At 44.0% G+C, this 14,291-nt stretch overlaps 1 protein-coding gene across 1 annotated transcript; it reads right to left on the bottom strand.

Moving 5' to 3' along the window:
• Window positions 1-8,973: 8,973 nt before the first annotated feature.
• Window positions 8,974-11,400, bottom strand: LOC143905683 (uncharacterized). The gene is made up of 2 exons (XM_077421236.1): window positions 9,430-11,400; window positions 8,974-9,134 (listed from the first exon to the last, which is right to left on the bottom strand). The coding sequence occupies exons 1-2, from the start codon at window positions 10,133-10,135 to the stop codon at window positions 8,974-8,976; spliced, it is 867 nt and encodes a 288-aa protein (XP_077277362.1). The 5' UTR covers window positions 10,136-11,400.
• Window positions 11,401-14,291: the final 2,891 nt, after the last annotated feature.

The following is a 14,291-nucleotide window of genomic DNA, read 5'->3' as shown; positions in this document are numbered from 1 at the left end:
CCGCGACCGATTACGCGCATCTTGTAATCGCGTCCGCGACTTACCGCACGTAGCCCGCGACTCCGCGATCTGTTGTACATATCCACCGCTCCCGCGAGCATCTCTATGTATTCACGTAGCAATGACCGCGATCTGTTGTACATATCCACCGCTCCCGCGAGCATCTCTATGTACTCACGCGTAACTGAATAAATACCGTATTTTGTTGTATTATACTTTAACCGAGTCTTGTGTCTTCCTCCGCGCCTACTCCGAACCCTGACCAGCCGCGAGCTAAAACCGCGCTTCGGAAGCTAGGTTGTTTTATGGCGCCCGAACAGGGACCCGACCGAAAGGCTCAGGCACAAGACACGGGTAAAATGAAGGCGTATTACTATCGGCTGTCCAAAGCCGAGCTAGCAAGCGAACTCCAGACCCTCGGGCTGGACACCGAGGGCACGCTCGAAGAGCTCCGCAACCGATTAAGCCAATTTATCGACACCCATCCCGAGATGTTCCAGAAAACCGCGGTAGAGAACGACCCCCCGCCACGTCTGACACTGACCGTGCCCACCGCGACATCACCAGTAACCATAATTCCGGCCGACCGCCCGGCGCCCCCCGCACTCCCCACCACCCAGATCATGGACCAAATGCGGAAATGGGGACTACACTTTGAAGGAAAGGATCCCTGGGCGTTCCTCGAGCGCATCGACGAACTTCGCGCCGCGTACGAATTCTCGGACGAACACTGGCTCCGCGGATTACCCGAACTCCTGCGAGGAGACGCGCTCCTCTGGTACCGTAACAACCGCGACGGATGGTTCGATTGGCACGACTTTATCGCAGACTTTAAGGAGACATTCCTACCGCGCCGGTACCGACTACAGCTCGTTAACGAGATCCGCGACCGTACGCAGAGGGACGGGGAAGCCTACGTAAAATACGCGACACACCTACTCACGCTCATGCGCCGGGCGGGGGGATACTCCATCGAGGAGCAGGTCGAGCAATTATACGAGAATTTGCACCCCGACTACCAGAGCCGCATCTGGCGAGGCGACGTCAATAGCCCTCGCGACCTCCAGCAGCGAGCCAGCGAATACGAAAGGCTTCAGAAATCGAAAGAAACGCGCCCCCGCGAAAGCCGATACCGCCGAAGCGCCAATCGCCGCCGCCGCGTACAACCGACAAGAATGCTGCTGGAGATGCAAACAACGGGGACACACCCGATTCGATTGCCGTCGACCCGCGCGGAAATTCTGCTCTCAGTGCGGCAAGGATGGAGTTCTCACAAAGGACTGCCATCCCCCGCCGGGAAACGCCGCCGGGACCGCGGAAACCCCGGCCGCCCCCCGGTCCTCGACGTAAAATTTTTTCCGCGGCCGCACCTCGACATCCAGGTGAACGAGAGACCACTCATGGCACTACTCGACACGGTATCCGAGATCTCTTTCATAAACGAGAACACCGCACGACTCGTGCAAAACCTCGGTTTCGCGATCGTCCCCGACGAAGAGGAGGTGCAACTAGCCAACGGCCACCGCATCATTCTCCCCGGCCGCGTCCGGCTACCCGTCCAAACCACGAGACGTACGATCTGGCATGAATTTTCAATCATGCCGGACCTAGCGAGCGCAGTACTCCTCGGAGTAGATTTTTGGGCAAAAATCGGTCTCGCAGTGCCCGCACCAGCCAGACCGATAACGCCACAAACCACCCCCGGGACGGCCGCGACCGAGGGAATTGCACCACGCACACCGACCGAGGAAAAACGGTTACGAGAATTCCTCGAGCAAGAATTACCGCTGTTCGAAACCCTCCGCGGACCCACCGACCGAACGGCGCACGACATCCGCCTGAAATCGACCGCCACTCCGATCAAACAAAGATACCGGCCCCGTAACCCGGCCATGCAGGCCGTTATCGACAGCGAAGTCGAGAAAATGGAGCGAGACGGAGTAATAGAACGCTCCCACAGCGCCTGGAGCTCGCCCGTAGTCGTGGTTAGAAAGAAGGACGGCAGCTACCGATTTTGTATAGATTTCCGGAGGGTCAACGACGCAACCGAGCCCGACGCCTACCCGCTGCCCCAGATTACCGCCACCCTCGATAAATTACGCGGCGCGAAATACCTTACCACGCTCGATCTGAAGAGCGGTTACTGGCAGATACCGCTCACACCGTCCAGTCGACCAATCACCGCGTTCACGGTACCCGGGAAGGGGCTCTTCCATTTCAAAGTAATGCCGTTCGGCCTACACTCCGCCCCCGCCACGTTCCAACGACTTCTAGACTCCGTGCTCGGACCCGAATTAGAACCCCACGTATTCGTGTACCTCGACGACATCATAATAATTAGCGAGACATTCGAAGAACATCTCCGAATCCTACGGGAGGTCTTCCGACGGCTCCGCGACGCGAACTTAAAGCTCAATCCGGCCAAATGCCGATTCTGCGTAGACCGCCTACAATACCTAGGACATATCGTTGACCGAGAAGGGATACGAACCGACCCCGAGAAAGTCAAAGCCGTCGCCCAGTGGCCGCGGCCACAAACCGTAAAGCAAATCCGACAATTCCTAGGCGTCGCCTCCTGGTACCGGCGATTTATACAAGACTTCGCGACCGTCGCCGCGCCCCTCACCGCGTTAACCCGCAAACACGCCCGGTGGGCGTGGGGGCCCGAGGAAGAAAACGCATTCGAGCAATTAAAGACGACCCTGACCACCGCGCCGGTTCTCGCTTGCCCGGATTTCACGCGTCGTTTTGTCCTGCAAACCGACGCCAGCACAACCGGAGTAGGGGCCGTGCTAACGCAAAATTTCCCGGAGGGCGAACGAGTCATCGCATACGCAAGCCGAACTCTCAATCAAGCCGAACGAAACTACAGCGCGACCGAGCTCGAATGCCTAGCCGTAATATGGGGAATCCGCCGCATGCGGGACTATCTCGAGGGGTACCTATTCACCGTTCTCACGGACCACCAGTCGCTCCGGTGGTTGCAGAAAATCGACGCACCCACCGGGAGACTGGGCCGGTGGGCATTCGAGCTCCAGCAATACGACCTAGAGATCCGCTACAGGAAGGGAGCCCTTAACCGGGTGGCAGACGCGCTGTCTCGCCAGCCCACGACAGCCGCCGTTAACCCCCCGCCCCGCTGCCCCTGGTATCGCCGCACATGGCGCGCCGTGCAACACGCCCCGCGCGAATATCCAGACTACGAAATAAAGGAGGGAAAACTACTCCGTCACGTCCTCCACAGCCTCAATTTTAAAGAAACACCCGCTGACGAGCAATGGAAAGAGTGCGTAGCCAAAGACCGCCGCCCCGAAATCCTATACCAGAATCACGACGCCCCTACGGCTGGACATCTCGGGATCGCGAAAACAATCGCCCGGATCGCGCAGTACTATTATTGGCCCGGCATGTTTCGGGAAATAGCGCAGTACGTCCGAAACTGCTCAAAATGCTTAAAGCATAAAGTCGCGCAAACACGACCTGCCGGCACGCTACACGCCACTTCCGTCGTCCGCCCCTGGCAACAAGTCACGTTAGACTTAATAGGGCCGCTGCCACGCTCAAAGGGAGGGCATACATGGCTCCTGACCATGCAGGACCGCTTTTCAAAATGGCTGGAGATGCGTCCCTTACGTCGCGCCACCGCGCCTGCCGTCACGACAAACATTGCCGAAGCGATACTGTACCGACACGGATGCCCCGAGGTAATCCTGTCAGATAATGGGACGCAGCTCCGGTCCGCGAAACTTGAAAAAATGCTAGCCGCACATCACGTGCGACATGCATATACGCCCGTGCACGCGCCACATTGCAACCCGGTAGAACGAACAAACCGCGTAGTAAAGACAAAGGTATCACAATATGTGGACCAAAATCATCGAAATTGGGATGAGCGAATACCGGAGTTGCAATTCGCGTACAATACTGCTCGGCACGAAGCAACCGGATACACCCCGGCATATCTTGTTTACGGTCGCGAGTCGGTATCCCCTCTCAATCGAGACGCCGCGCCGAAAACCGCCGCACCGCCGCCCGACGAAAAGCGCCGACATCTCGAGGAGGCCTTCGAACTCGCGAGAATACATCTCGCACACGCGTTCCAGCGACAACAGAAGTATTATAATCTCCGACGACGAGCGTGGACACCAAAGATTGGAGACTGGGTATGGAAGCGTGAGTACCCACTCTCCAATAAAGCCGCAGCATTCAACGCAAAACTCGCGCCGAAATTCAGAGGCCCCCTCGAGGTGCGACGTATAGTATCCCCCGTAATTGTGGACCTGCGCGATAAGAGCGGCAAGTGGATCCGACATATCCACGTACAAGACTTGAAAGCCGCGCCGGAAACCAGGGGACGAGACCGGGGAAGAAAATGCCGAAACAGACAACGAGAGCAACAGCAAAACCGACGCCGAAAATACTAGCGACCCCGACAACGACACCGAGGACAACAACGAATATTAAACATTGCCCTATACCCCCTCCCGGACACCCGCTAAATAAACAAAAGGTCGGCAATATAAACGAGCTCCGAAGTCAAGAGACACACTCGAGTCAAATTTTCCGAGATGGAGACAACCACGACCGAGAAAGACATCCTCGAGGAGATCGAGGAACCCCTCGCCGAGCCCGTCGCTTACGACCCGGCCTGCCCGGATTTCGGCGCAACCTGGACGAGGCTGTTCAGCACGGGATCCGCCGCCTCCGCTGCCGCCGCCGCCGAGGCCTCAAGCCCCGCAGTAGCCCCGCCGCCACGGAAAAACGCGCCAACGGTCGGATGCAGGGTCCAGAGGTCGGACCACCAACACCGACAAAAAATGGAGTGGCTGACAACCCCGCCACCACCAAGGCCGGCCCACCGCATCACCGCAGCGTCATACCTGGCGCGCAAAACAATCGCCGCCAAGCCGACGCCACAGCCGATCGCACCACCGGTCATACCACCGGCGGAACCACCGGCCGCGCTACCGGCCGCCCCGCCTGCCGCACCACCAGCCGCCGAGACGAGGGCACTCCGGCCCGTAGGCCCGCGGGAAACCCCGAAGATCCCCGTGCTTGTGGAGCCGGGCCACGTCATCTTGGTGCCCCATGGAGCCGTCCACACCACACGGGAGTGGAAAACCACGGAAAGGGGCTACCGGTGGCATGTCCGCTTCAACCACGAGGGGACCGTCCGAAAGATTTGGAAATTACCGGCGAAACCGAAGACCCGGACCTGAAGCGCCGAATTCGCGCTCTAAAAGGAGGGGGGTGATGTAACGATGCGCCCCAAAAACGCATCATTCCCGGCGAGCATCAGCCGGATGCCGCCCAGCCGAACATCCGCCGGGCGAGACAAGGCACGATGTGCCCTTTTTTAAATTAATCATCTCGCGTATCAGTCCGCAAACGGACTTAGCGCGGCAACCGACTCGGAGCGCCGAGCGGTGCCGAAAACGGCCGAGAGCCACCGAACGCAATCGCGGCGTCGGGGCGCCGTACTTCCCGAACGCTCCACCGCTCCATCCCGGCGCGCGCGATTGCCGTCGCGTATACCCCCGCCACGCCGACGCGCTACCGCGAATATATAAACCGAGCAATATCGCTAAGTTAGAGATTCCACCGTGAGCCAGCAAAGCGATCCGACCGATTCCGCTGCTCACGGATCCCAATCCTCCAGTCGAACAATCCGGAGGTAGAGAGAGCTCTCTGCCTCTGCCGAGTGACGTATCTAGGCGGTTGACTCGACTTCCCATACGAACACCTGTGACACCGGAGTGAACCAGGGTAAGAGAGTTCTTCTCTTACCCGCCAAGGGTCTTGGCCACCTGGTGCCGCCTCCCGCCTACACGAATCGAGGTGCCAGGAGATAGAGAGTATTTCTCTATCTCCGCTAAGGGTCTTAGCCGCTCGATAACACGCCCATCGCGATATCCAAACCTGCGATACCGCGTCACCCGCGCCGAAATACCTCCGCGAGCCCGCACGCCCGCCGGTCCGCGAAACCCGGCGATCGCCGTGCATCATTGCGTTACCAGGCGTCCGCACGCTCTGCGATATCGATATTGTAACCGCGTCCGCGACCGATTACGCGCATCTTGTAATCGCGTCCGCGACTTACCGCACGTAGCCCGCGACTCCGCGATCTGTTGTACATATCCACCGCTTCCGCGAGCATCTCTATGTACTCACGCGTAACTGAATAAATACCGTATTTTGTTGTATTATACTTTAACCGAGTCTTGTGTCTTCCTCCGCGCCTACTCCGAACCCTGACCAGCCGCGAGCTAAATCCGCGCTTCGGAAGCTAGGTTGTTTTAATCTTCTCCTCTAGTTTTCTTATTCTTTCCTCCAGCTCTTCCTTTTGTTTCTTCCACATTTCTTCTCTTCTCTTCTATTCTTCCTTTAGTCCCCTAATTTCGTCTTTTATACCATTCCTTATCTCCTCTTTATCTTTTTTCCTTTCCTCTTCTTGCACCTCCATTTTCCTTATAATTTTCTTCAGCAGCTCCTCTGTCTCCATGCTTTCTTTACTCTCCTCACCTCTTTTAATCTTCGTTGGTGGTGACCTATTCACTTTCCTTGTTTCGTTAAATCTATCCAACAGTTCTTTTTCTGCTCTAGCCGTCGCTTCTTCCTCTATCTCTTTCCTTTTTCTTTTCTGTATGTGATCCAGGACAGACCCTACGCTATCCGTTCTTTCTCTCTGCTTTGCAAGCCCCTCCGCCTTTGTTGGCCTGACTCTCACTTTTTTCTCCCCTTCACCTTCTCTCTTCTTCCCTTTATTTCTTTGCTGTTCACTTTCTATTCCTATTTCCTCCCTTGACTTCATTTGCCGCTCTTACCTATGCCTATCCCTCTTACTCTTTATTCTATCTACTTCACTTCTCCCTATATCCTATACTCTATGCCCTGCCTCGCTTGTCCTACCTTGTCTCTAATCTCCCGTTGAGTCGTCCCTCTACTCACACCAACGTTCATGCCTCACCGCGCGCTGAGCACGCGGCTCTGGTCGCCTACCGCGACACCCCTCTACTCCCGCTATCGTTCGTGCCCAATCCGTCTATGTGACTCTCCACTTTTCTACCCTTCTTTCCTTTCTACCCGCTACTCCACCACTCACCCCTCCTCCTCCTTGCTCCCTTACCTCTACACCTCCTCGCTCCGTCCTTCTCTCCCTCCTTTGCCTCCTTCAACTCTCACTTTTCTATCCTTTTCTCACGCACACTCTTACACCTGTCACCTCTGATGTTCCGGAAACGGAAGTCCCGTATAGATTTTAAATATTACACTCTTTCTTAAAAAAATGTTACTACATAGAAAAAAATTATTTTCTTGTTAAAGAATAAATGTTTACTTATAACAAGATGTTAAGTGTCAAAGAGCATATAAATTTCAACTTAAAAAATTGTTATTTTGATTCTGATATCGTACATTTTTATTTAAATTAAATGAATATTTACTTAAATGAAAAACATAATTTAAAAACATATTTATTTGGTTTAAAAAAATATTCTCTTGGTAGGAACCGCCTAAGAAGTATTTTTTTTCAACAAAGTAAAATTTTGTCATTAAGAAAAGGAAACGTTATAACCCTCAAAAGTCATACTTTATTCAAGAAAATGATTTATTTCATGGCTCAAGAAATTATTTTATTGGATTTAAATATTTATTTTCTTAACGTATAGGTTTTAAATATTACATTTTTTCTTAAAAAAATGTTACTACATAGAAAAAAAAGTATAAACTTCCGAAAACGGCCTCCCTCCGATTTTGATGAAACTTTGTGAAAAGCTTTGTTTTGGGTCAAAATGAAAGCCCTTAAAAGGAATTTTGGCGACTCCTATGATAAAGCCATTTTTTTTAGATAAAATGATAAAAAATATAGGAAAATCTGCGTAATTCTACAGGATGTTATAAATTGAATATATACTGTTTGTATTTAAATAATCAAGGTCAGAAGCTAGTATGTATATATATAAACAAGCTTGTAAAGCGCGCCACGAACTTATGTGACATCTCGTTTCGCGTGAAAAGTGTATGCGTGGGGGCAGTAGGTTCCGCCCCCCTGCGGGGAGCTCCACATCTTTTAAACTAGACACATAGTGTGCCTTACAAAGTACATGCGTGAACTATTTCGGTACTACCGCACCTCCCCCGAAAGCACGAGGGGGGGTGTGCGTGAACCTCGGTTCGCGTAGAAAGTGTATGCGTGAACTATTTTGGTACTACCGCACCTCCCCCGAAAGCACGGGGGGGGGGTGTGCGTGAATCTCGGTTCGCGTGGAAAGTGTATGCGTGAACTATTTCGGTACTACCGCACCTCCCCCGAAAGCACGGGGGGGGGTGTGCGTGAACCTCGGTTCGCGTGGAAAGTGTAATATATTACAAAGCTATTATTTATGTATTCTGCTGTAAGTATATAATAAAAACATTAAATCATTAAATACAAACAGTATATATTCAATTTATAACATCCTGTAGAATTACGAAGATTTTCCTATATTTTTTATCATTTTATCTAAAAAAATGGCTTTATCATAGGAGTCGCCAAAATTCCTTTTAAGGGCTTTCATTTTAACCCAAAACGAAGCTTTTCACAAAGTTTCATCGAAATCGGAGGGGGGCCGTTTTCGGAAGTCTACCCGTTTTTTGAATTTAAAATACACAATGTATTGTAGATTAGGTCATCCAGAACAAAAAGTCTTCTATCATTTTGTGAACACGCAAATTTCTGATATTTTATATTATTCTGATTATTAATTAAAGAAACCTTTATACATGGCAATTTTTAATAATTAATAATTAATAATTCAAAATTTTGCATAGTCTGCAAAATGGTAAAAGACTGTTTTTTTCAGTATGACCAAATCTATATATATATTTTTGATTTGAAACTTTTTGTCATACACCTTGTATATGTGCAATATGTATATGTGTATAATCATAATGTCAAAATTGTATATATGTATATTATAATTGCAAAATAACTTTTTACTTACTCTTATTTCTTCGTTGAGAATTCTGCAGTTGACGATTGTGATTCATTTTTATCTTTACATTTACCACATTTTGATCATTTTCCAGATTATCATTTAAGTAACTAATATCCGGCGGCGTATCAGGTTCAGCGACATCTTCATCTTCATTTACATCTACATCAATAGAAATTTATGAATCTATGACCGGTATTGATAGTTCGATTTTATATTTAAGACCGTCTTAATTTCATCTTCAGATGCTGTAAGAGCCGTTTTATTGGCTACATAGCATTTGAAGAAAAACTTAAGACGGCCTTAAATATAAGATTCAATTATGAATGTGCCTTCTACATCAAATAATCTATATAATCTCAGATTTTAAATTAGATCCATCTATTGACCATTAAAGTATAAATAAAAAATTTTAATTTAATTTATTTGTAAAAGAATAAAGTGTTGTTGAAAAAACCTTGTTGAAAATCCCGGATGGGTCTTCTGGATGCAACTCCCTCATTAATTTCGTCATCGTAAGTTTTCGTGGTCGTCTTCGTTGTATTTTCTATATCTGAGAGTCCAGAGTCAGAATCATTACTGTCACTTTCATCCATATCAACTCCTTGTGCTGCTTCAAGATATTGAGATATTTCTAAGATTTCTTTTTCTATAACAGGTTGTCTGTAGTGAGATAAATGAATTTTATCGGCATGGCCCATAAAATTTGCAAGCGTTGAAATCTCATTTTCTGATAGATTATAATGAATACATGTTGTAGCTATATGCTTTCGTAATTGAGTTCCACGAATAGTATCTGGATTTTCTGCGCCACTGTCTACTGCATATTGCCGTAATAAATCACACGCTAAAAGATATTTGTGATTATCTTTTTTAAGCAAAGGAAGACCAAATAGATACGGATTCTTTGAAGAAACTTTCGCAGCCTTTCTATGCTTTAAAATCATTTCGATGCAGTCTCTCAATTCTGCTGTTAGTAAGACTGGTACCGTTCGTCCAAGTTTACCTCTTAAGGTAAATCGTACATATTTTTTGGCAATTTCTTTGGCACGTAGTGAAAGCGCTTTATACATATCGTTTGTTTGAAAATTAATTCCTTGATAAGTTTTATAATCTCCGATTAGCGTCCTGAAATCAATGTTGCTTTTATAAGTGAAAGCCATGCATCATATGAAAACTTTTCTTCCAAGGAATTATAAGCTGTTTCACGTTTTTGTTTTAGAAAGTTATGGAGCTTAATAATATCTGCCTTAGAAGGCAACATAATTTTTTTACGCCTTAAATTTCTACTCATTGTTTCCGATATCGTTTTTGATATGCGTGTATTAAAATCTTCGGTAAATACCTTTAAGAAATCTTCGGTACGTAATTTCCTTTCTCCGTCTTCGTTCCTAATGCATCGATTGATCAAAATTTTACCCATTTCTTTTATCAAACCTCCAAGTGCAGAAGCCAGTGATGGAGTTTCATAAAATTTTGCACACAAAGATAAACCAGCTAGACTATTGATTGCTTCAATGCAAGCAATGCTGTATCGGGGGAAGTAAATGGAAGCAAAATCCGTAATATCAGAATTTTTACATTTCAATTCTAGAAGTAGGCGACCCATTCTTCTCATTTTTTGTCTAATCATCGCATCATTGTGTTCAGATGTTTTATATTTTTCGCACTGTTGATTACCGAATGCGATTACTAACTCATCATAACGAATAGCCTTTACTATATCGTCTTCTCGTAAAATTGGGAAAACTCGTGTTCTTAGATCATTGCTTGCCTCATAATGTATACGTCCTATTACTTGTCTTCCTAAAACCGATATCGATCTAGTATCTTTACTTTTAATCGTAATGCATCTCTGATAGTGATGTCTGCTCGTAAGTTTTAAAATGAAAGCTTTACATTTTGGACATACGACATAATCAGAAGGTGCTCTGTTGTATTCTTTTTTTGAACGTTTTTCTACCAGTAGTTCACCATCATTTCGTGCACAATCGACATTAAAATAGAAATCTCCACGTCTACGTATCGTTTCTAAAATTTTTCTTCGTTCTGCCGTCCCTTTTGGTATATTTATAAACTTTTGTACTTCTAATTCATTAGTATGTACTCTTTCAAGATGACGAGCTATTTTGCTCTGAAAAGTGTTGCAATACATGCAAAAATGCTTCTTGTTTCCCGCACCAACTGATGTAACAAACATTTCAGTGTCATCCCTGGCACATTTACCAGACACGTTTAGTGACATTGATATGTCTAATCCACTAGAAGTATTTGCTGAGCTGTTTGTTTGTTTAGTAATAGAATTTCTTGCCTGATTTATCACAGGTTGAACAAAACTTTCATCAGATGAAGTGTTTGATGGTACGTAAGACGGATCCGTATCATAAATATTTTTTGAAACGTTGTCTTGTGCAGTTTCATTATTAACAAGGCATGCTAAAAAGAGAAAAAAACGTCAAATATCACAAAAATTACAGACTTGATGCTGATATATAAGAAACTACGTAATCAGTTTATCCATACAGTTAAGGAGATGTTGGACCTTGATATAACTGTTTTCTTAATCTACTATTTATTTTTAAGTGATTGTATAAAGTGGACAATGCTTTTACAATGTGAAGGTACGCTAACTAATGGAAGACAATCCAATGTTATATGAAACTCAACAAAAGAGTTTCATGTAACATTGGGTGGTTTTCCATTCATTAGCGTTTATACTTTCATACTGTAAAAGTATTTGCCATTCTATGCAACCAATAAAAAATAATTATTTTGGTATAAAACAAACGTTATTCAACAAACGTTATTCAATAAACGTTATTCAGCAAAGAATTAAAAGTATGCAAATTAGAAACTTGCATATTGCTTCTTTATCATTAGTTAGCAAGGAATGCTGCTCAGAGAGCCAGATTTTTTAAAATTAAAGCAACATAAAATATTATGACTTGTTCACAGAGGAAGCTTAATGAGCGAAAGAAGATGTTGCGGTAGCAATAATCTTAAACTTGCGCATTGCTTTCTCAACATTTCTTTTCGCTCATTAAGCTTCCAATCAATTATATAGTAAATAATTTGGCTCTAAAACCAGTTTCCTCTATAGAACAGCTTTGTGAACAAAATAAAATGCTGAGGAAGCAATGTGCAAATTTCCAATTTGTACAATTTATTATTTGCATATGTCATACATATACATTGTATATATGTATGCTAGATAAAAAAGATTTTTTTATTGAAAAGGTTATTAGAAACATATTTTCCTATGAGCAGTTCCTGTTTGTTTGGCAAAACACAAGGCACATTTTTAATAATTTTAGGCTAATATATGTACTCATAAGAATATGGAGAGGAATAAGTTGATCAATTAAAATATACTTTAAAAAAAAAGGTAAAGTAGACCAAGGCGAATCGGATCATTCTCTTCTTTTTTTCGTTATACAATAAGGAATATCAAATTTATGTATTACTTTATTATATGAAATCCAGGCTACAGTTTTAAAGATTAAGAATCTACAATAAAATTAAATAACAAAATTTGTTTTTGATTACTTCTTTACTAAGAAAGAAAAATTGATCCGATTCGCCTCGGTCTACCGTATTTAAGGGGTGAGCCTCATGTAACCGGTCAAAAAAAATCGAAAAATTTTTTATTGCATAAATCATTAGCATAATATCTTTAGAATATGTTCCCAAAATTCCAGAACAAAATTTGAACTTAAAATAGGTGATTTTATACCTGAGCGTTACGCAAGTAAAGCGCGCGCTCCAAGAACTTGAAACTTTAAACACGTGTTTCTCAAAACCATGTTTTTCAAATTGGCGTGCAAAATTACTCAAACTATTTGACCAATCGATTTGCCTTTGGCATGCATGTAAATAACTAAATACTATTGTATGTAAACCTATTTGTTTAGTCATTTTATTAAATTTTAAATAACTTTTACTGCATAATTAAAGAAAAATTTTTTTCCGTAAAATTTAATTTCTTTTCTAAACCTTGTTATCTTTTCAATTTTGCATTTTTTTATTGAACAAATAAGTTTACCGACATTGGTAATTTATAATAAAAGTAAAAAGAATTGTATTTTTGATTCAATAATTAATTGCGCAATGCTGCACGCCAATTGTGAAGTCCGGCGGACTTTGAAAATATGCTTTGTTGCTACTTTTATAAATAAAGAATTTTTAAATAAAAAAATATTTTTTTACATTTACAAATGTTGCCAAAACCATTACCCAAGTTTCAACAAGTTTCATTTTAATGTCTCTTTAAAAAAAATTCCAGAAAATTGCTTTGTTTTTGTGACCGTTTTACATGAGGCTCCCCCTTAATGAAATACAACAGAATGATTACAAACTTACTTTCGTTCATACTATCTAATTTGGGCCTATTGCAATTTGCATTCTCCAAAACATCTTGTGACATACAGTTCAGAGATTCATCCTGCTCATCGATGAAAGAATTTAAACAGGAATTATTTTTTGATTCCTCGTTAAGAAAACCTGTAGAACAAAATAAAATCTCATCTATGTTCTTAAAGCATTACGTATAATATTATCTTCAATCAGTTTCTATTAAAAAAACAAATTATTTAAATTCATAGATATATTTTATACATATAAGGCCAACATCACAATCTCCAATTAATGTGATTTTCCGATTAAACTCACTCTGCATTTCATTCTAACTGTCCCCCTAGAAAGAGACGAAGAGTGAGTTTAATCGGAGGATCACGTAAATTGGAGACTGTGATATCGGCCCATATGTGCCCTTCAAATCGATGATTTTAGCGTTATATATCTCATTATAAACAATAACAATATAAAAGAAACTGTATAAAAACATCATCGCATTATTCTAATCTGAAAAAGTATTTTCTACACTAAATTTATTTTCTACACATATTTACATTTTATTTGTATTATAATTTCATATGACAATTAATATAAAGAGTTCTTTGTACTATGTTACGCTAGATCATAAAAATTTACTTAAAAAAAAAACAAATTAATGAGTTTTAAAAGAACATTAAAAGATATGACACAATTAAAGAGATAAAGAATTAGCAAAACATTTTTTACAAAACAAAAAATGGAATATGCATATATATATCAGTACATGATATTTATTTCATAAAATATATCAGTAATACTACATTTACACGAGCGTTACTTCTCTAATAACTTACGATAATTTCTTTACGTAAACAAGATTTTGGAGTAATTTACTCTGCGTAAACGAGTGAATTATTGCAAGTTAATACAGAAGTAACACTCGCGTAAACGTAGTATAGGAGATATCCATACCATGAAAAAATAGGA

This window comes from Temnothorax americanus, unplaced genomic scaffold (genome assembly GCF_048541705.1).
Source record: "Temnothorax americanus isolate GAGA-0224 unplaced genomic scaffold, ASM4854170v1 Scaffold65, whole genome shotgun sequence".
Lineage (NCBI taxonomy): Eukaryota > Metazoa > Arthropoda > Insecta > Hymenoptera > Formicidae > Temnothorax > Temnothorax americanus.
This window is presented reverse-complemented; position numbering and strand designations above follow the sequence as displayed.